General features: G+C 37.6%; 1 protein-coding gene across 1 annotated transcript in view; it reads left to right on the top strand.

Annotated features, from left to right (window-relative positions):
- Positions 1-21547, top strand: part of Mer (ezrin/radixin/moesin family protein merlin) — a 36507-nt gene extending 14960 nt beyond the window's left edge. Inside the window, exons 5-12 of the mRNA XM_067158670.2 lie at positions 66-275; positions 869-975; positions 2778-2907; positions 5696-5827; positions 7994-8194; positions 10615-10781; positions 16717-16876; positions 18342-21547. Coding sequence (XP_067014771.1) covers positions 66-275; positions 869-975; positions 2778-2907; positions 5696-5827; positions 7994-8194; positions 10615-10781; positions 16717-16876; positions 18342-18392 — 1158 coding nt within the window. The 3' untranslated portion in view covers positions 18393-21547. The remainder of the gene's footprint in view (positions 1-65; positions 276-868; positions 976-2777; positions 2908-5695; positions 5828-7993; positions 8195-10614; positions 10782-16716; positions 16877-18341) is intronic.
- The last annotated feature ends 675 nt before the right edge of the window (positions 21548-22222 follow it).

The raw sequence follows: 22222 nt of genomic DNA, 5'->3' as shown, positions 1-22222 counted from the left end.
TACATGCTGCCATTCCATTAGAGATTTATTGAGTGTGGCATTATTTTGTTCCTGTGTGTCCTCAGAACAAGAAAGACACAGAGCTGTGGCTGGGTGTTACTGCCCTGGGTCTCAATATCTACGAGAAGGAGAACAAGTTGTCTCCTAAAACCACCTTCACCTGGTCGGAGATACGACACATCAGTTTCGATGATAAGAAGTTCATTATAAAACCTGTCGAGAAGTCATCTCCTAACTTCGTGTTTTTCTCCCAAAAAGTGCGCATGAACAAATTGGTGAGTTCTGTTGCCTCATTTTTCTAGTTCTCTGTGTAGTGTACATTCTCCGTTTGTTGTTCTATGGAGCGCATCCTATGTGCTCTTTGTTTTGAAGATAGTAGTAGGTAGCGTGTTTCATTTTACTCCATAGTGCTACATTCCTCTGATAACCTCACTCCAATAGTTCTCAAGTCTGCCTCCAACACATCCAGCCATCTCGCACGAGGTCGAGCTCCCATTCTTCTACCACCAGGATGTTAGAGCCTTCTTTGGGTATCTGTCCTCTTCCATCTGTTGTACATGGCCTTCTCATTCTGACTGAGACTACTATGTCAGGTTCTTTATTTAAGACTCTTATTCCTTTGTTGGTTCTAATCCTCCAAATCTGTGATTCTCTTCTTGTCTGTGATTTGCCGCACCTTTGTTCCTTTCCATTTAAATCTAATTTGTCAATCCTGAGCGAGCCGGGGCGGGTAAGGTACAATATTAAAAAGATTAAAAATTTGTCAATACTGAGTGAAATATGTACTATATTTCTTTTGTAATATTTTTTGATGTTTTATTAGGATGAATTATTAATTGTTTCCTTTTGTGGTTTATGCTGTTTGCAGATATTGGATCTCTGCATTGGAAATCACGATTTGTTCATGCGTCGTCGTAAGCCAGATACCATGGAGGTGCAGCAGATGAAGGCTCAAGCAAAAGAGGAGAAATCCAGGTGAGAGTCTAAAAGGCTTGAATTGACTGAGATCAGAGAAGTTGAAGGAATTGATGTTAGAAGGAAAACCTAAGGTTTTAAGGATCACAAATATAACAGTACTTCTTGTAGAAGTTTGTGAATTGCCAAATTTTCCATTTGTCCACCAAGAATGAAATTCAGAATTGGAACAAATTGACCGTATTTAGACTGTGCATTTTCTCAGAAGATCTATGTAGGTGTAACAAGCTGAAGCAATAAATTGACGATTATGATAAACAGAAGAATAATAATATTTATTATTTATTTATTTAATTTATTTATTTTATTATTTTATGTTGTATGGCCTACGCTGGACCACTGTAGTCATTTATACAGAGGAATTTTTGCTCTTCTGTCGGCTCTGTATTTCTTCATACTGCTTTTCTTTCTTTGATTGGAAGCGCCCTTCCATTAGACCTTTTAATAAAAGGTCTAATTTTAAAATTGTTATTTACTTTACATTTTAATGCCAACAAAGGATCATTCCAGTCAGTAATACAAAGAAAATTGAGCTTTTCTATGCTTCCAATATTTCTTGATCCTCTCAGATTCTGACATCGTTTCTTCAATCGAGAATACTCCACCTTTTGTCCTTTTATTAATTCTGATTTGTAGTCTCACATGTGAGTTGTCGAGAATCTTAATTTTGCCTGTTTTGTTCACGAGATCATTTAGTGTTATTTGTAGTTTATTTATGTAATTCTTAATTTTTGTGATCCATGTAATCCTGGTATTGCTATTCCATAATTTTTCTACTAATTCTAGTTTTCCGGTGTTCTAATAAGATGTCCACAAAATGAGGTCCGCTTCTTTCTAATAGTGCTGGATACTGGTTGTTTCCCTATAACCTGTGTTATCTGTAGCTATTCTCCAATGGCCATGGACTTGTTTATTTATACACGTTCTAATCATTCTTCTTTCTATCGTAAGTATTTTATCAGTTTCAGCTGTATTAGTAGTTTTGAAAATAGTTTCATTGCATAAGTCACCTCTGGCTCTGTGACTGATTTATTATGCCTTAATTTTGCTGCAGTCGATAAGCTGCTTTTTTTTTTTTTTTTTTTGCTCTCTGTGTTTTTGGTGACATAATTTGCTTTGTTTAATTTATTTATTCTATTTTGCCAGGTTGGATTCTTGTTTAGATTATAAGTTATAATTTCACTTAATAATAATAATATGAGATTTAGGATAAGGTGAGAGTAAATTTATATTTGTAGATGACAGTGTATGATGCTGACTTTGGGGGTACTTTGTAATTTGAACACCCTCAGAATAATAATTGATGGTGTTCAGCATTCGTAAGTGTCAGTTGTTGAACTTTTCTCGGCATACCCCAGAAGAGCCTACAGTAGTACTTCTTTGCCCTGGATGTTCCAATAGCCCAATTCATTCCCCCAGTTGGTAATGATGTTCCTTTTTGGTGTTCCCTCCAAAATTTACATCCTATATAGAAGTAAGAAAACTCACTTCTATGTCTCAAGCTGGTACAGCTACTTTTAGGCACAACTCCCACTGGAGCTGAGTGCTGCATGTGCCATTTTATCTACATACTAACCCTCCTGCTATTCTTAAATCTTCTGAAGTACTGGGGGGTTGAACCCAGGCCTCTGAGGATGGCAGCTAAAAGTGCTGTTATGCCATGGAGGTGGATCCTAGATAATTGCTATGATGTGGTCCTTTCTTGTTCCTGTATTTATGAATAAGATTTGATTTGACACTTGTTTTTTCTTTCTTTTCAGTTACTTGTTTTTACTGTATAACTTTGTGTCATCTATCTTTAGGCGGCAAATTGAACGCAACAAGTTGGCGCGGGAGAAGCAGTTACGCGAGGCTGCTGAGCGGGAAAAGGCAGCAATGGAACAGCGGCTACTGCAGTACCAGGAGGAAATTAGACTTGCAAACGAAGCTCTTGTGAGTTTCTCTATTGCTTATTTGATTGTGTCCATTATCTTTAGTTCTATATTAACAATAGGAATTGAAAACTGTATAATGTTGTCTGAGGGTCAAACAGTTTTCCTCTCTTAACCCATTGAATTCTAATATTATTAGCTATGTCTATAACATAGAATAAAAATGGAAAATGCTATATACAATATAGCCTACTGCATATACTCATCTCAAAAAATATCACAACAGGATGTAAATGGATCAGAGAAGTAAGAGAGGATCTGAACGAAATAGGCCTTACAACAGAAGTCACCACAAACAAGATGAAATTGAATACAAAACTCAAGAATACAAACCTCCACTCACAAATAAGATGAAATTGAATACAAAACTCAAGAATACAAACCTCCGCTTTATCCTTACACGAAACAAACAACACGCATATTTTCAACCGAGGAAAGGGCACGAAGATCGGAGCGTCTGAAAAAGTACTGGGAGGACCGCAAAGCCCGAACAATCCCTTCAAAGAGACCTGAACGATGGACTGACTAACGTGATCCTATGCGGTCATAAAAGAAGAAGAATACTGCATCATAAGTAACATAGTACAGGGGTGCAGAAATTTTCTCTAACTGGACAAGTTGGGTGTGCTGTTAGGTGCACACAGCTGTGAGCTTGCATCCGGGATGTAGTGGGTTTGAAGCCCTGAAGATGGTTTTCCCTGGTTTCCCATTTTCACACCAGGCAAAATCCACGGTCGCTTCCTTCCTACTTGTAGCCCTTTCCTATACCATCGTCGCCGTAAGACCTGTCTGTGTTGGTACGATGTAAAGCAAAATTACACAACAACACAATTCTCTGAATTGAGGAACCAACCCAAAAGTTTGGGCACAAGCATCCCACCAACCTGATACCTATAAAGTTGTGCTATTTAGCGTTGACCTCAGTATATATTGTTAGGAGGTGTGAAGAATTGTGTGAAATTAGCTGGGTTTGATCAGTCATCACGCTCTGGTTTTTTATTGTGTCTCATGTTTGAAAGCTAACACAATTTCAATTGCCCTCAAAAATACATGATTTATGATTTACAGGCCAAAGCCCTGCCTTTATTAAAACTTGAATAATAACAAAGAACGCATACAACCAGTAAGATGTAGACACAGTACCACATTTTAATTGTACTTTCGACTGTATGTGACTATAAGTAATTCGTCCTCAATTCTTCCACCAAGAGCTCTGCTGCTGTAACAGATAAGGACCAACTGCGTTATACACGTGGACTTTCCACTATCGGTAGTGCAAAGACTCTCGTTCTTGGATATACCATCAATGGTCATATGCAGAGAAATATCTCTGGTCTCACAGTTATTTATTTTCGAGGAGATCATGGTGTGGTTAAAGCTTGTTCAGAGACATCGCGCCATATGCCATGGGGCTTTTGTTGCATATTGATGTATAGTAGAAGAAAAAATTATGAAAAAAACTAAAATAAGACTTCTTCATGGGGGCCGAAACTAGGTGCCAGTAGCAAAAACACAGTCGCCGCTGGGACCTGGTGCCCGGGATTTCTGCACACCAGACTTAGTATAATGGACTGAAATTGCCTATTTAGGTATTCCGCAGCACTTCTTATGTTTCTTAGCTTATCACGTGCTTTTGCAGTTTCATTATCACGAAAATGCAGAAATCTTGAAATAAGGTAAGAAGTGCACAAACAGCATTGTTTTACTGAATAGCAGAGTTTCAAAAATACTCCTTTTTGACCTGTTCATTTTCAGCGAGGGCTGTTTTTACTTGAGCCATAATAATGCATGGTGCAAAGGAAGCCTTTTTCGTTTACATTCCGGATTAGATAAACACTGGTTTGCATATCTGTTTCTGTGATTATCATTATCCACAATTCGTCAGTCAGAACAAATAAGAAAACCTCTAGTGTATAGGTTCATCTGGGTGAGGATTTTTATAATTTTTTCAATGCCTTGAAACTTCTTACAACTCGTAATTACTTGACTCGCTGTCACTTTGAAATACTATATTACATGGTGCAGAAGCATGGCACGATGCAGTTTGAATGAAAGAGAAGTAATTTAAGTTTCAATAAATCAGACGATAACAGCACTACACCAGACTGAACTGAGCAAAGCGAGAGTGGATGCATGATATGAGGAATGGAAGGACATGGTGTGCGCGAACAAGTACTGGACGACAAAACACCCCAAAGTATACACTCCTTCCTCATGAACTAATCGTCCCATTAACCTGCAATTTTGCTAAATGAATCTTTCAGTGATTGTTCCCAGTTCTTTCACTCAAAAGTTCCTGAGATTTCATTGCATTGTGAAACAACCCATGCAAACTCAAGAACTTCACTGTCAGTCCGTATAAAATGTGGAAGATCTCTTCTCCATTAGTAGACTATAAGGTAAATATAAAGTCAATGAATGTAAACTACATTCTTTTGAGTCTACTGTAAATGCATAGAAGAAATGTTTCTTTGTTATGAGGTGTTTGGAAAACTGCATTTCTGTGGGCTTATGTAATTTCCATGATCTGATATGTTCTTTCATCCTGATTTTAAAGTTTTGTCTTGTCTGACCAACATAAACTGAGTTGCAGTCACTGCACATCTCAAAATTTATATGTTCAATTGTGCCTGTTGCACATGGGATTTTTTAAACAACTATTTACGTCCCTTTGGTTTGCATTCCATATAAAACTGCAGGTCCTCTGGTTATGATCACATCAACAGTCAAGTTTGCTTTGAGTTGCTCAAAGACAATTTTTACAACGATCATCCCTCTTTTTCGCATAGCGCCGCTCAGAGGAGACTGCAGACCTGCTAGCAGAAAAGTCACGAGTAGCGGAAGAAGAAGCCATGTTGCTGAGCCAGAAGGCCGCTGAAGCTGAGCAGGAGATCACGAGGTTACGGCTGGGAGCTCTTAAGGTTAGTAGTGACCATCCCCCTTTTCAGCTGTGATTCTGTTGTCGGACAAGATGTAACCGACTTTCAAAATCAGGCTTATTAGGAAAATGGTGCCCTAGTGAGGAACTGAGAGGTGAAAAATAATAATAATTGTGTGGTCTTGGCTATCATTTGTAGGCATTTTTATTTGATGCCATTTAAGCTACATGAATGTTAATTTTGAATTTTGCTGGGCTGAGTGGTTCAGACGGTGGAGGCGCTGGTCTTCTGACCCCAACTTGACAGGTTTGATCCTGGCTCAGCCCAGTGGTATTTGAAGGTGCTCAAATACGTCAGCCTCATGTTGGTAAAAGAACTCCTGCAAGACTAAATTCTGGCACCTCAGCATCTCCGAAAACCGAAAAAGTATTTAATGGGACGTAAAACCAGTATTATTATTATTATTAATTTTCACTTTCTGTTTTACTCTTATTTCTACTTCTTCTTCTACTTCAAGAATAGGTAACTTAGAACCACATAGAGTCAATTTTTTCTAGCCTTTCTTTTTGCCCAGTATTCCTTCATATCCAAAAAGTGAGTGTGTTTTCATTTCATTGACCGTGTATGTTGGTGAGTTTTCTTTCTCCTGCCTCGAAACCCTGTATGTGAGTGATCTTTCTGATTTCATTTTGTTCGCGTAGATTTTCTGATTCTAGTTCTTTCTTTCTTTCTTTCTTTCTTTCTTTCTTTCTTTCTTTCTTTCTTTCTTTCTTTCTTTCTTTTACAATTCATGGTCTTATCTTTCTATATGACATAATGTATATGTTGGCCATTTTTACTACCATGTTTATTCTCTTAATGAACACTACCAAAATTTTGCCTTTAAAATTTGGAGGAGAAATATCCCTGTTAAATGAACACGTTTCATTTTCAACAAAAATTGTCTTTGCAGTTGATAAATTTAGTTTATTGTTCCGTATTGCCTTTTGAACAACAAACTTATTTGTTTAATAGAATAATAGAATAGGGAGAGGAAGACGTAGGATGAAGTATTTGGACGACATCAAGAAGAAGTTACGTTGTGACAATTACATGGAACTGAAACGAACAGCCAGTGAAAAAAAAGAGTAGTTGCATCGACAAGGCATTAGCCTTTAGAATATTGATTGAATAGAATAATATGCTCTAAAATATTGAAAGGTGGAAAAATAATATTGTTTCATTAAAGGAGTAAATTAGTTTGTTAAAAATTGTCTTACCGGGCGAGTTGGCCGTGCGTGTAGAGGCGCGCGGCTGTGAGCTTGCATCAAGGAGATAGTAGGTTTGAATCCCACTATTGGCAGCCCTGAAGATAGTTTTCCGTGGTTTTCCATTTTCACACCAGGCAAATGCTGGGGCTGTACCTTAATTAAGGCCACGGCCGCTTCCTTCCAACTCCTGGGCGTTTCTTATCCCATCATCGCCATAAGACCTATCTGTGTCGGTGCGACGTAAAGCCCCTAGCAAAAAAAAAATATTGTCTTAGTAATATTTAAAATCTTAATATCAGATGCAGTAACAGTAGTAAACAAAGATTAACGGCTGCTGGCTAGGTCTTGTTGACCACGTTATACAGTTTCTGCAAAGGATAACAATTATTTCAATAGCATATGTTCAGAGGGGGTTGACAGTATGCAGTATTTATTTTGTGTGTGTGCGCGTGCATGCGTGTGGGGGTTTTTTTTGTAGTAGTAGTAGTAGTAGTAGTAATTACCGATGATGAGAAGTGAAGGGCAGAGTAGTCGTGATTTTAAACATCATTGCATGAAAACTCTAATCACAATTTGTCCTTTTTAATGTGCACAGAATACACTTAGTAGTTAACATTGTTAGAAAGCTTGCTGTAGTAGGTTGAGTTGATGAAGAGTGTTTTTGCAGTGGATAAAAAATAAGTCAAAATACTGAAGTTACACAGCAGGTTTTACTATAATAATAGCAATAAAATGTTGGTAATGCTTTGTTAAACCAGTGATTGCTACTGTGCTTGCTTTCCAGTTTTAACTTACGATACCCTGTGTTTCATTATGACAGCCGATGCTAGCTGCCAATTGATTGTAGACTCGTTTGTTGTGAGACCATCATGATTACAGGGATAAATGTGGTATTGCCTTTCTCCTATTGCATGTTTGTAATTAGAATTGATAACATATCATTTGAATTGATTTACAGACTGAAGAAGAGAAGGTGCACTTGGAACGCAAGACTCACGAGGCAGAGTTACTGACTGCGAGGTTAGTCGAGGAATCCGAGCGACGAGCAGCGGAGGCAGACAGGCTCAAGGACGAGCTGTTACGAGCCAGGCTGGCTGAGAAACAGGCCAAAGAGAAACTCCTAGAATTTCTGTCTAGGAATGCCTATACCAATATAACGGTATGACAGATTCTAATTTTATCCTAATGGCTCACGACTAAATTTTTGTTAACGGTAGGGATCCAATACAAGTCTGATTTTTTTTCATGTTCTGGGTTCCTTCTTTTCATTTTTTGGTCTTTCATTGGTGATCTGTCACTCATGAGGTTGTCCATTCAACCTTTCAGGCTGGCTGTCACCAGTAGGCTTTTCACGGGTGCTTTTGGAATGTTTTTTCTTTTAAATGTTACATAATACAGTAATTTTTGTCCCCCTCTAGTTATACACAGCATGACGGTATACAGTTACTTTTCACTGCTTGTCACTATGCTGGATTCCCCCTTCCTGTTTACAGTGTTTTTTTAAATGGTATTTCAAAATAGACCAGAGTTAAATGCACATTGCCCATGCCCCTGGTGCAAAGCAGTATAAATTCATCAGCCTTTCGACAATGCTAGTTTTCCTCCAAAGCCTAATCCATTGAAATTTAAAATACTTGTTGCCAGCTCCGGCTACCTTTGAACCCGTGATGCCGAGTTCTCTGGCTGTAACTAAAACTTTTAACGGACACATTTCAGTTGTAACTGACTATCTGTTTTGCCTCTCTTCATTCATTTACAATTAGTTTATTTAGATGCCTTTAATGTTTAAAAAAATGTCTTATCAATTTTCTTCATAATTGGCCTTAAAGCGATATATATGTGTTCGTTCGTATTACGGACATTATTCAGCATTCCACTCTAATTGGAAGTGCAGAAATGAAACTGGACTACGACAGGGGAATGTGCTGTCACCTCTTTTATTTCTAATGATTATGTAGAAAATTGTAAAGGAGACAAAAGAAGCATACAAGAACCTTGTTTATCCGGATTAAGTGGGACCTGAACTGATCCGGATTATCAAAAATCTGGGTAATCCAAAAAAGCTAAAAAGCAAATACAGTACATATTATATAATCTATTAACATAAGTTGTAAAACTTTTCTTACATTTACAACTCTGTTTTATGCGCTAAAATAATGTGCGAGCCTTTTCTGTTTCACATTTGTATAGTGTTTGCGCGCAGCACGATCACGAAGACATTTTACTAACAACAGTTCTGCTGATGTGGTTTCAGTCAGAATTTTAAATAAGCCATCAGTTTGTCCAGCTGCATTGTTGCCTCTCCATGTGTCACTGTTTCTGCTGATGGAGCGCCAGTTTCATTTTCGAATTCACCATCAGTGAATTAATAGTGCGTGGCATTCAGAAGAGCATGGGTTCGAATCCCAACTCGGCCGTCCTGGGAATGGTTTTCCACGGTTTCCCATTCTCAATTCCAGGCGAACGCCAGGACGGTACCTTTGATAGACCATGGCTGAATTACTTCCAATTCCTATCCTTAACTATCCTTGGCGGAAATACATTCAAGAAGAGTCGATGCTGTAAAAGAAATACTATACAAGTGAAAATAATTTTTTATTATTTTTGATGCAGTTAAACTGAAGATCCGGTCAATGCACATGCACCCACAAAGGACAAGAACAAAAAAGACAATGCAGGGACGGAACATTCCTGGAGCACACTTGATAGAGTAGTGACGGAAGTGGACAAGATTGGTTTCACGTTCTTGGTGTATGATTTCAACGCACATCCGGATAGACGAGGTTCTTGTGTATATGGGTATAGAGAGCTGAAGTTATTGACAATTTGTGGTCTGGGGAATCCAGCAAAGAAGTACAAGAACACCTTGATGTTTTGATATACTGAACAAGAAAATTGAAAAGTATGGTATGAAAATTACCACAGAGAAAAGCAAGACTGTAGTGATATCAAGAGGAGAAAGACAAGGGAATGAGAATGTGAAGATTGGTGGTCAAAGCCTTGATATTGTTGACAGTTTCAAATACCTAGGGAGTGAATTAATGCAGGATACAAGGTTGGACATGGCGACTAGCAAAAGAGTGGAACAGGACAATGCATTCTACCAGAGTGTAAGAAACCTTGTCTGGAATAAAGAAGTGTAAAGAGATGATATACAAAATGTACTATACAAAATGATTGGGGAGGAATGGTGGAAGAAGAGAGGAAGGTGGAGAAGTGCCATAAATGCCCTAACCCGGCAGGAGCTGGATAGGAGGAGGATGATTCAGCATTCCACTAAAGTAGCTCTTAACTATGAAACGTGAAGTATTATTTGTTTAATAAATTCTCATGAAATGTATGGGATTTCTCTTTATTTTAACTTCCTTATAACACCAATGTATGCAGGTTAGAAATTAGAAGTATCTTCTTGGGAATTTTCTAAACAGGAGAATATAACAAAGTTTTGCTGTATATGTTTTGTTTTGATTGTCTTACTTCCTACTCCTCTGTTAAGTGTTTTAAGTATTGTAAACTTTTTGGTTTACGAGTTGAGATGGTAAGATGTCTGTTTGACTTTTGTTGGTTTGTTTGTTTCAGCCTGTTCCAAACTTGTATCCGTCAGGTCAAGTTCTTCCTTCCGAGCTTCAAGCAGACCTGCGCTCTCTGCAGCTAGACTCGGAACCTCTGCCGGCTGACCTTACGTCGTATGACCTCATCACTGATGGGGACATGGAGCAGCTCTCTCTGGAGATAGAGAAGGAAAGGTAGGTGTACGCTTTCTCAGCCTCCTGGTAGTTTACTGGCTGTTACCTCTTGCAGTGCCAGATAGCCGATCTATTGGCCATGTTTTTCTTTTGCCTGTATGTATTTTCAATCCCTGCTGAATGATGGCAGCGTAAGTGAAACCTCCTGAAAGATTGAAGCTTTTACTCTCTGGAAATATTAATAACATTCAATATCGATATCAGTGGAGTTTTATAAAAGCTTTCTTTCGACACATTGCAAGTTTTGCGCTTGGTAGCCCTGCACTCTGCCACTTCGTGTAACTTGCTTGTCATCTTGCTTGTTTGTATGTTCGTTTGTTTGTTTACCACCAAAAGTGTAAACATGGATAAATATATAAAGGATGATGAACTACACAGTGTCTTGACATTAAGTGATTCATTAGAGAGTATTTTATCGACTAACCAGTGTTTGAAGTAAAGAAGAGGTTTGATATACTAACAATTTGTTGGTTATTTTGATCCACCTTTTCAATACAAATTACAGTTTGTGTTGCTAAGTTGTAATGTTACAACACTAATTTACCGGGACATGTTTCGCTTTTATTCACAAGCATCATCAGCCTATACAATTGCCTCAAGGTTTGTCATTTTTGGTTTGTTGTTACAAATTTCATTACATTGAATGTAAATCTAATTTCAGTGATAACAATATTTAAAACAAGAATAATATACACATTAAAAATTATGACAATATGTTCTGCGATGTTAAAATGGTTTAACTCTTAATTCTAAAACACATTGACGTCCAAAACACAGTTTTTAATTTGGCTAAAAATTGTTTGCAATGTTAAAATAAAATTGATTCAACTATAATTTGGCATTAAAATTTGAGTCATAAATATAAATATAAATATTGGATGTTAATATATAGGAGCCATAGTTTCTAAAGTGTGTTGGTTTCTAGAATACAGTAACATTTCAGTATTGCAAATTATAGTTAAGAATTGTGCTCTCCCGCCCAACATCTCTTCCCCTCAACCCCCTACCCGCCCTTTACAACAGCTCTTTCATACGTACAACACAAGGAGTAGAGCCACAACAGACAATAGTCACAGTAACGCAATAAGGCCCACAAGATTCTGTAGCAGCAGACAAAGGGGTAAGTGATAATGCAACATCAACACTCACATTATAAGCACAACACACACACACAATATTACTTAAGTTCATTTCCATTTGTTCGAGATGCTTCTTCCATTCCATAAATCGAAAGTAACATAATCAGATACCAGTACTCAAAATTTGGATTGAAGCCCCTTTTAACCATAACTTACATCAAAACATTCAACTTCCAACGGAGAGTCTGGTCGCTACAAACAAGAATTAAATATGTCAATACTTCCTCTGATCAAATTGCCAAATTGCAGCAGCAAGCCTCATCAAATCTAGAAGCCATTTTCCAACGAACTCAAGACTTCAATTCTAGATTATCATCATGACTAATCACGCATAATGCAAAACTACAGTTTTTTAAATAACATTATTTAGAGAGCACAATTCTTAACTATAATTTGCAATACTGAAATGTTACTGTATTCTAGAAACCAACGCACTTCAGAAACTATGGCTCCTATATATTAACATCCAATATTTATATTTATGACTCAAATTTTAATGCCAAATTATAGTTGAATCAATTTTATTTTAACATTGCAAACAATTTTTAGCCAAATTAAAAACTGTGTTTTGGACGTCAATGTGTTTTAGAATTAAGAGTTAAACCATTTTAACATCGCAGAACATATTGTCATAATTTTTAATGTGTATATTATTCTTGTTTTAAATATTGTTATCACTGAAATTAGATTTACATTCAATGTAATGAAATTTGTAACAACAAACCAAAAATGACAAACCTTGAGGCAATTGTATAGGCTGATGATGCTTGTGAATAAAAGCGAAACATGTCCCGGTAAATTAGTGTTGTAACATTACAACTTAGCAACACAAACTGTAATTTGTATTGAAAAGGTGGATCAAAATAACCAACAAATTGTTAGTATATCATAGCATAGTTCAATACGGGTCTAATAATGAGATTAGTTACATGTAATAAGAAGAGGTTTACCGGGCGAATTGGCTGTGCGGTTAGGGGCGCAAGGTTGTGAACTTGCATCCGGGAGATAGTGGGTTCGAATCCCACTGTCGGCTGCCCTGAAGATGGTTTTCCGTGGTTTCCCATTTTCACACCAGGCAAATGCTGGGACTGTACCTTAATTAAGGCCACAGCTGCTTCCTTCCAACTCCTAGGCCTTTCCTATCCCATCATTGCCATACGACCTACCTGTGTCGGTGCGACGTGAAGCCACTAGCAAAAAAAAAAAATTCTTGGCTTTCTAGACCGGGGCCACTATCTCACCATCAGATAGCTCCTCAATTCTAATCACGTAGGCTGAGTGGCCATACATATTTTAAAAAGTAGCAAGGTATAATTATAACACCAATACAACACAGTCATTGGTTACTGTAACAATGAGTGCCGTAACTAATTATATAATTATACTTGCAGTTTTCCACAAATTTCTTGAACACTTCTTGGATTGGCGCAAGATTGTCAAGCAATTTTCATTCCTCTCTGCTATTTATATCATCAAATGTAAGATCTCACAGTAAGAACTTGAAATACTGAGAGCCAAATTTCCACACCAATGGCTTCTGATGCCCAAAGCTCTTCCAAAGTAAGGTGAGAAGCTTTAAGAATTCTTGATATGTACAAAAGACCAAAGACAGCTTTAATTTCTGCAGTCGTTGTGTTCACAGCATCTCTTTTCTGCGAGTAATTACTTTGATTTTTCTCTATCCATACGGTTGTAAATTTGCTTTTGTCACTTACCATATCATCGCAAAAAAAACAGTTTCCACACATCAGGTGGAGTGCATGCTTCAACAGCTTATCTTCACATTTGAGGTAAATGGGTTCGTATTATATTGCGAGCAAGAGTCCTAACATTTCTGGGCTCTGTGTGAATGTTTGAATGTTCCAATGTTTTGTCCGACCTCTTCCAGTACCACGCTGGTTGGTTTATTGCATTTACTTCCCCGTCTAGTTCACCTAGTCCCTGTAATTCATCAACAGAAATTTTGGAATGGGAATAATCTTCCAACAGATTGGCATTATCACCAGTAACATTTGCTCCATCAGTTGGCGTCTCTTCTGTCTCCTCAGCAAATAATTGTTTTTGAATGTATAGACTTGTGGGCTTATGCCGTGTGAAGAAAATAAGGTGAAATTCTTAACGTTTCTCAGAAAACTGTGCTCTGCGTCCTCAGAAAAAATCTCGATGTAGCAAATATGTTACGTTGCAAAAAAAATCTGTTTGCTCTTTAAAGTACTAAAACAAAATTTTAAAAGTCAATTTTACCTTGTTATAAGCCTTTTTGAAAAGTATTGTTTAAAATCTAAAATAACAGATCATGCATGTAAGGGTTAAAGAGTGAGAAAAATAAATCCCATTTGCCACTCTTTAATTATGTGATGTCAGCCTTTTAGGGGTTTCTGGTGACACATTATTAGTTTACGTTAAAGAATTAAGATTCTGTAGCAGGTTGCCAAGTACAGTTCCAGTTTCTCTGTCACCTGGTGGACTAAAATGGAACATTGAAATTGACTTGCGAGTAGTCTGTCATTAGTTCAAAATGCTTGCACACAGTAGCTGAAGCCATACCATTATTATTACAAATAAGTGCATTCAGTGCTATGCAAGGCACTTTTGTTTGCCATGTTTCTTTCATTCTGTTGCTGCGAGCTTCTTTTTTCTCTCCTGTCCGAGTTGTTCCAGCCATTTTCTCCAGTTTTTTCTTTTTGTGTGGTCATCATGTCATTTGTGAATTGTAGTCTAAAAATCTCCCTGTTTCAGATGTCTTTGTGTGTGGTTCTTGCCAATTTAACCTCCTGAGGCCCAGACCATTTTTCTTTTGGTCAAATCTCATAAAAGTGTTTACTTCCCTAACAGTGCCTTGGTGGGAGATAGTGAAGTGAGAAACATACCACACCAAGGTCAATGAATTTCCAAAAATTGGAAACACAAACTTTTGCTAATTTATATAATTATTTAAATGCAAATATAAATAAATGATCCATATTTGAACGGTGTCCTTTTAAAAGGACGCCAGGCATCAGGAAGTTAGGCCAGTTTTTTGTTTCACTGATTCAATTAAGGCCAAAGTTGCTTCCTTCTCACTCCTAACCTCCCCCACAAGGCTTATCTGTGTCAGTGCAGCATAAAGCAAAGTGACAAAGAAGAAAAAAAAAGTTCATCTATTCACCAATGTATTATGCACTCATATTGTCGTATGCAGCTGAGACCTGGGCATTGACAATTCGAGGGGAGAGCAGAATTCGAGCCATTGAAATGAAATACCTAAGAAGTATGATATGCAGCAGAAACACTTTTTCACTTGAATAAACAATCAAAGACTGACAGACTTCAGAAAATTGAAAGGAGGATTGGAAGAACCTGCATCAACAAAAAATACCAGAAAGATGGACAGTGGCAGATAATACTTAACAAAGTCGTGTACAAAGAGCTAGAACCCATTACAGATACCATGCGTAAGAGGAGACCGGGATTCTTTGGACATATCATGAGGATGCAGGATCGAGACTTATGAAACAACTAGTACAACACAATCTCATCTCAAAAAATACCACAACAGGATGTAAATGGATCAGAGAAGTAAGAGAGGATCTGAAGAAAAAGGCCTTACAACAGAAGTCACCACAAATAAGATAAAATTGAATACAAAACTCAAGAATACAAACCTCCGCTTTACCCTTATACGAAACAAACCAGCAACGTGCAAATTTTCAACCGAGGAAAGGGCACAAAGATCAGAGCGTCTGAAGAAGTACTGGGAGGACCGCAAATCCCGAAAAAAACCTTCAAAGAGACCTGAATGAGGGACTGACTAAAGTGATCCTGTGCGATCATAAAACAAGAAGAAAAGACAGATTGAGAAATGAAGATGTGAGAAAGGAGGTTGGAATGGAAAACCTAAAAGAGAGAATTGATCAGAGTAAACTAAGATGGTCTGGACATGTAAAGAGGATGGAGGAGGAACGAATACCAAAGCAGATGGCGGAGATGAAGTTTGAGGGTGAGAGAGCAAATGGGAGATAGAACAAGGTGGATCAATTCAATAAAGAGGAGTGAAAGATGAAGAAACCTGGAGCGGGACAAAATGATAGAAAAGGACAGAGGAAGGTGGAAAAATACTATAAATGCCCCGACCCGGCAGGAACTGGATAAGGGGAAAGGAGGAGAGGATGATGATATTCACAAATTCAGTTCGTAGAATTTGACTGCTTATTTTCCGAGTCTGTCAGGGTTCATTCTTTTGACATGTCCATAAAATTTTAATCTGAGTGTTCAGTTATCCCTTTGAAAGTCTCTATTGTTTGATTTCCTGTTTCTTTCTTGAGTCTCTATTGATCACCTGTTTTTATTTTTATTTTTTTTAATCCTAGAATATTACTTATGATTTTGTGTTCCCCCCCCCCCCCTCAAAATTAGCATTCCCTATCCATAAAGATATGCAGGATTAATGACCTTGTTCTATCTTAGTTTTGTGTGTTTCAAATGCATTTTTACTTATAGATAATTTGTGTAAAATGTATGATGTTTTGGCAGTCTAGCAGGCTATGGAGGCAAGATCTACATTTGGGAGACGAGTGGGTCAAACACTGCTGTCCTGAGAATGGTTTTCTGTAGTTCCCCATTTTCAATTCGAGGCAAATGCCAGGACAGTTCTTATTCATAGGCTACAGCCGATTCCTTCCATTGCCTTAGGATAAAATCTAATAATTGTTATTTTATTTTTATGTAAGTAATTCTAGTAATGTGGCCATGTTTGGATGCATGCAGCTCGGTTATTAAATATTGTTATGCAAAAGATAACCTAACCTAACTTACAGAGTGGAGTACCTGGAAAAGAGCAAACACCTCCAGGAGCAGCTGAGAGAGCTGCGCTCGGAGATTGAGGTACTCAAGGTGGGAGAGAAACAGACAGAGCTGGATCAGCTGCACGAAGAACAGGTGCGGCTGGGAGAGAACAAGTACTCCACGCTGCGCAAGGTAAGAACATTCACTTTCCTAGGATGAGTTGCCGCTGCATGTGAAAAATTTGCAAAGTAGTGCGTCTTTTTCAATGACGTGTACTAATGTGGAGTTTATTCTTTTCCCTTTGAGTTTTCATGTTTGTCCTTGTCTTTCCTTTCTGTTGTTCTCTCTCTCTGTGTCATTGTGATTATCCTGATGTGTTTTCCTATTCTTCTTCCAGATTCCTGTCTTTGATGATAATTTTTTGTTGTGTTAAATTCCTTACATGTTGCTTTTCTTCACAGTACCAGAATTGATATAAAGTAGTATTCTTTGTTTCTGATAGCTAGTGATACTGCAGCAAGAATTCTGAATAAATGAGTTCATTTTCAAGTTGCCCTACTTGTATTGTGTCCCATGCTTTAACCTGAATCACTGTTCCAGTGATTCTTTTTGTTATTTTGGATCTCGTAGAACATTGGTTCCCAAACCAGTAAATAATTGTATGCCCACTTTGCTTGGGATCACCGTGCTAGTGTGATTTGGTACAACAGATAAAAGTAAATGAAACATGTATTTAGCACACAAAAAATGTAACAAGCATATATTGAACAGTTGCACCACTGAACAAATTCAACTAATCATCATTTGTGAGATGGGTGAGCCTGGTTTTCCCTGCTCATGTTCTCAAAATCTTGGAATCAAACTGAACATAACCATCCTCATTTTTTCTCTACATTGGTTTTAACGCGGTACATACTCTTAACCACAGTAACTGCCAAAACCCAGCTTCATACAAAGAACAAGTATAAATGGAAATAAAGTTCAGTGATCTTTACTACTTGGAAATAAATATTCATCTGTTATCGATGTAGAACCAAAGTTCAATAAACAACAATCATGTTTATAATATTTCTTCACACTATTGCCTATATGAAGTGCCTATTATGCCCTCCTTACACACATCAATGATTATTGTTCAATATTATTGTTTTACAATACAGCAAGAAATACCTTTAAAAATTAACTGCCTTAGCATCATGCTTAATCAGAACATCATTTAATTGATTTAATGAATTAATTTCATGTTTGTGTAAAATTGACAGCTATATATCTAAAGATATAACGTACTGAGAAAGTTCAGTGAGCTTCTAAAACAATTCAGGAAAATTTATAATTATTGCAGAATTTCATGTAGATGAGACTTTAACAAAGTCGGTTGCTATTTGAGATATTGGGCTGCCCCAGGACTGTTACATGTTGCGTCCTATTACACTGCATTGAAATAAAAAAAAAATTAAAGTTTTGTACTTTTTCATGCCGCACCGGTGAGCTAGCTGAGGCCCCTCGGGGTCCTACGGTGCATGCTTTGGGAACCACTGTCTTCGTATATTATTGTGCTGTCTGACAGTAAAATTTGCAACTTTTATTCCTGTTTTTAGATACTCGGAGACTGAGGAACTCAATAAACATTTGATCATGCATTCTTTTTTTGCTCCAGGTGAAATCAGGTTCCACCAAGGCCCGTGTCGCATTTTTCGAGGAGCTGTGAAGCTGGTCGGTGCTCAATTGATGTAGCTTGTGGTAGGCGGTGATGCTCTCCTCTCATTGACTCCGCCCTGTGCGACATGTTACTAGAATTGTATTCTTATTCTAAGATGTCAGATGTATTTTTTTATATAACATTTTTTGAAGAAACGCTGCCATACAAACACATGTCAATGGTCAGAATAATCTCAGAAGCAGGTGAGATATAAAGTATATACACTACAGACAAAGTATTTTAATGAAATGAGGATACGAACTTAGTGCCTTACTCTGTGTCTATAATATAATTATCTTTGTCTGTTGAGCTCTCGTTGGCACATTTCTGCGTATACATATCAATAGGCACAATGTGTGTTAAGTACCGTTTATAACGTTAGATATTTTGTTTCAAATTGTTTAATATGGACAAAGATACCAGTACAATGGAACCTGCTTGGATAGCATTGGCTCTGTCTTATATGAGATATGTTTACTCTGATAAGGTTGACAAAAGTTTAGTAGCCCCTATGCTTGGTTAGGCAAAGTAGAAACATAATTGTGGGTTAAACTGTGAACTGTTATTGTTCTGAAGTTCCTGCATTGTGTCTTCCTGTAGGACAATAATGACAGAAGCTAAATAGATGCCTAACTTATGTGGCCTTCATGGATATGGGCATGAGAAATTCCAGGGCAACAGAGAACAATATAAATTGCCATCAGCTTCAAAATCAGATCATGAAGATTGATGGATAGTATTATGAAGGACATTACTTCATAATGGAGTTTTTGACTTTGTTAAAGTTGATGTGATGGGAGATCATTGAATGGGATGATGAAAATAGCTCCTGATGACACAACTTAAGTAATTGAATGCATTACTAACGTGCATCCATTAATTCTCTGTTGACCAAGCTCGATAGCTGCAGTCGCTTAATTGCGGCCAGTATCCAGGAGATAGCGGGTTCGAACCCCACTGTCGGCAGTCCTGAAGATGGTTTTCCGTGGTTTCCCATTTTCACACCAAGCAAATGCTGGGGGCTGTACCTTACTTAAGGCCACGGCCGCATCCTGCCCATTCCTAGCTCTTTCCTGTCCCCTCGTCACCGTAAGACCTATCTGTGTCAGTGCAACGTAAAACCAATTGTTAAAAAAATCTCTGTTGGTTGTGGGGAGGGGGATTGTTGTGCTTTTCTTTATTTTCAAATATCTGTATATTTAACAGTCATTTAGATTTAGGATGTTCATTTTTGAAACCAGTATAGGTAGACACGAATATAGTTGTGATTCTAGCTACAAATGACCTAATAAGAGATTATACAGAGTGATGTCAAACTCCATCGACAAACAGAGGTTGTTCAGGAATACCTTCTGAGTGTGTTGATATAAGGGACCTGTGGTCTCCGGTAGCTCATTACAGAGTAATAATGTAATTACGATGTATTTGGTTACCCCAGTCTTCCCTTTCCATGATGTAGACTGACAAACACACACTGGTAGATATTGCCTGGAGCAATTGGTTCCAAACAACCACTGTCCGTGATGTGTCCTTCAGGTGAGCGCTACGCTTACTTGGGACAAGTAACAGGTTAACATTGTCTCGAAAAAAGGCCCTCGTAGGAGAATTAACTTCACAGATCTGATGAACATTTTTTTTCCCCCTTCTCTTCAAGGTTATGAAATGATACAAATATTGCCAATTGAATGCAGAGAGGTTTTTTTTCAATTGGAATAGCAATTTGTACAGCAATGTAATTTTTATCAGAAAGGTGACTTAAAAATATGTGAAATGTCTGACGGTTATATATCATTTTTTTTTTTTTTTTTTCTTTTGGTAAAATGAATTATAGTGTTCATACAGAGAAATGTCTGAGAAGGCTGGTCTCATTGTACAGTAGCCTCTATAGCATTTGTCTCACGAGTTCCTCCTCTAATAGAAGAAGTGCAAGATAATGTTTTGAGCCATCAAATCCACAAAGCATACATTAAACTCGGAAAGACATTTGTCTGGGAACATAATATTTTCCCAAATAGTTTTAAGTCAGTATTTGCTTGTAAATATAGTCATTATTCAACTGTGTAGACTTATTATAAATGCAAGAAATATGGATTTAGGATCAGTGATCATAAATTCAATCTCATCTGTCTTCTGAGCTTACACTGACGTGAAGGGAATGGTCAAGGTCCAGGATTTTTCTGTGATAGTATTTATTGAAGTTCGATTGACCTTGTTTTGGTCTGTGCTTGAAAGTGGTTTTGAATGAAAGCTTTGAATTTGTATTATTTGACAATATCTGTTATTTTATATAGTGGAATTTTTGTTGTAACACATCACCTGAAACATTTTATAGAGAGAAGTATGTAAGAAGTAAATAATATTACTTTTTCTGACATTGAGGTGATAGAAAGGAACAAACAAGCGACAAATTAACTCGTATATAAAAATATAGGAACAGGGATGTGAGCACATCGCAGCGAGAGATAGGTATAGGAAGAGGGAGCAACTGTAGGAAGAGACTAGGATCACCTTGGCATCTCGGCCCACAATGTGCTCGTTTATTGTTCACAACTTGGTCAGGACGGTGGGCAATGACAGTCATTGACAGACCTTCTCTCTAAATGTGTAAAGTGGAGAATAAGAAGAAAGGCAGGAAAAGAGAAGAGGCAAACGAAGTGTAAGTTAAATAGAAAGCCGAATAAAGCCAGAGAAAACTATAAAGATTTCCACACGTGATAGCCGTCCTAGTGGTCAGGATGATAGAAAGCACTGGTCTTCTGAGTCACGTTGACAGGTTCATGATATAGATGTTGATTCCCATAGGAAACATGGAATATTTGTCCCAAATGAGTAAATTTATAATACAAGTATAGTTGGTCTGTTATTGGACATTATACATTTTACAGCTAACTCATTTCTGGTTGCCAGTGTGTTAAGTTGGACTCATCAGTTTGTAAATAGTACACCTACCATACATACCGTGGAGGTTCCCTATGGGAATCAACATCTGTGTCATCTGAAGGCCAGGCAGGCATCAATTTTTGAGACAAAGTCTCTCATAGTGCATTGGCACTCCCGGTGGCTCCAAGTAGCCTATGCAGTGGCCTCCACTATATGCACTATAGCCTTCAGGCTCACCAAAGAGTCCTGGCTGTATTTTTCTAAATCATCCAGACTTGGTATAGGATTCCCATAGGGAACCTGAAATATTTGTTCTGAATGTGTAAATTTATATTACCAATATAATTGGTCCTTTATTAGACATTATAAATTTTCCACTAGTGCACTAGCCAGTGTCTTGGTAGATGTGCTATTTACCAACTGATGAGCCCTAATTAGCACACTGGGGTGAAACAGTGGCAACCAGGAATGAGTTAACTGGAAAATTTATAATGTCCAATAACAAATCAACTATATTGGTATCATCCAAACTTGCCCAATGCTGTGTTTGGACCAACAATACATTTTCTTTTAACTCTTTAATTTGCATTCCAAGCAACTCATTGTTTTGTTCCAGTTCCTGTATCGCATTTAGTTTGGAAGAGATAGTTTTCTGTCCAACAATTTACATTGTTCTTTAGTAACGTTCACTTCCATGGTCATTTCCTCAATTTGAATTTTAAAAGGAACAACATCTGGAATGTGAACTTGGAAAAAAGGTAAAAAGAATAGCAACACCATTCAGCCCGGCAAAAGAATTTAATAATAGTCCTTTTTGTGTGTTTACCTGGCTTTAAAAAAAAATACTTTTTACTGGGCGAGTTGACTGTGCGGTTAGGGTTGCACAGCTGTGAGCTTGCATCCAGGAGATAGTGGGTTCGAACCCACTGGCGGCAGCCCTGAAGATGGTTTTCCATGGT

This window comes from Anabrus simplex, chromosome X (genome assembly GCF_040414725.1).
Source record: "Anabrus simplex isolate iqAnaSimp1 chromosome X, ASM4041472v1, whole genome shotgun sequence".
In the NCBI taxonomy this organism is placed as follows: Eukaryota; Metazoa; Arthropoda; class Insecta; order Orthoptera; family Tettigoniidae; genus Anabrus; species Anabrus simplex.
This window is presented reverse-complemented; position numbering and strand designations above follow the sequence as displayed.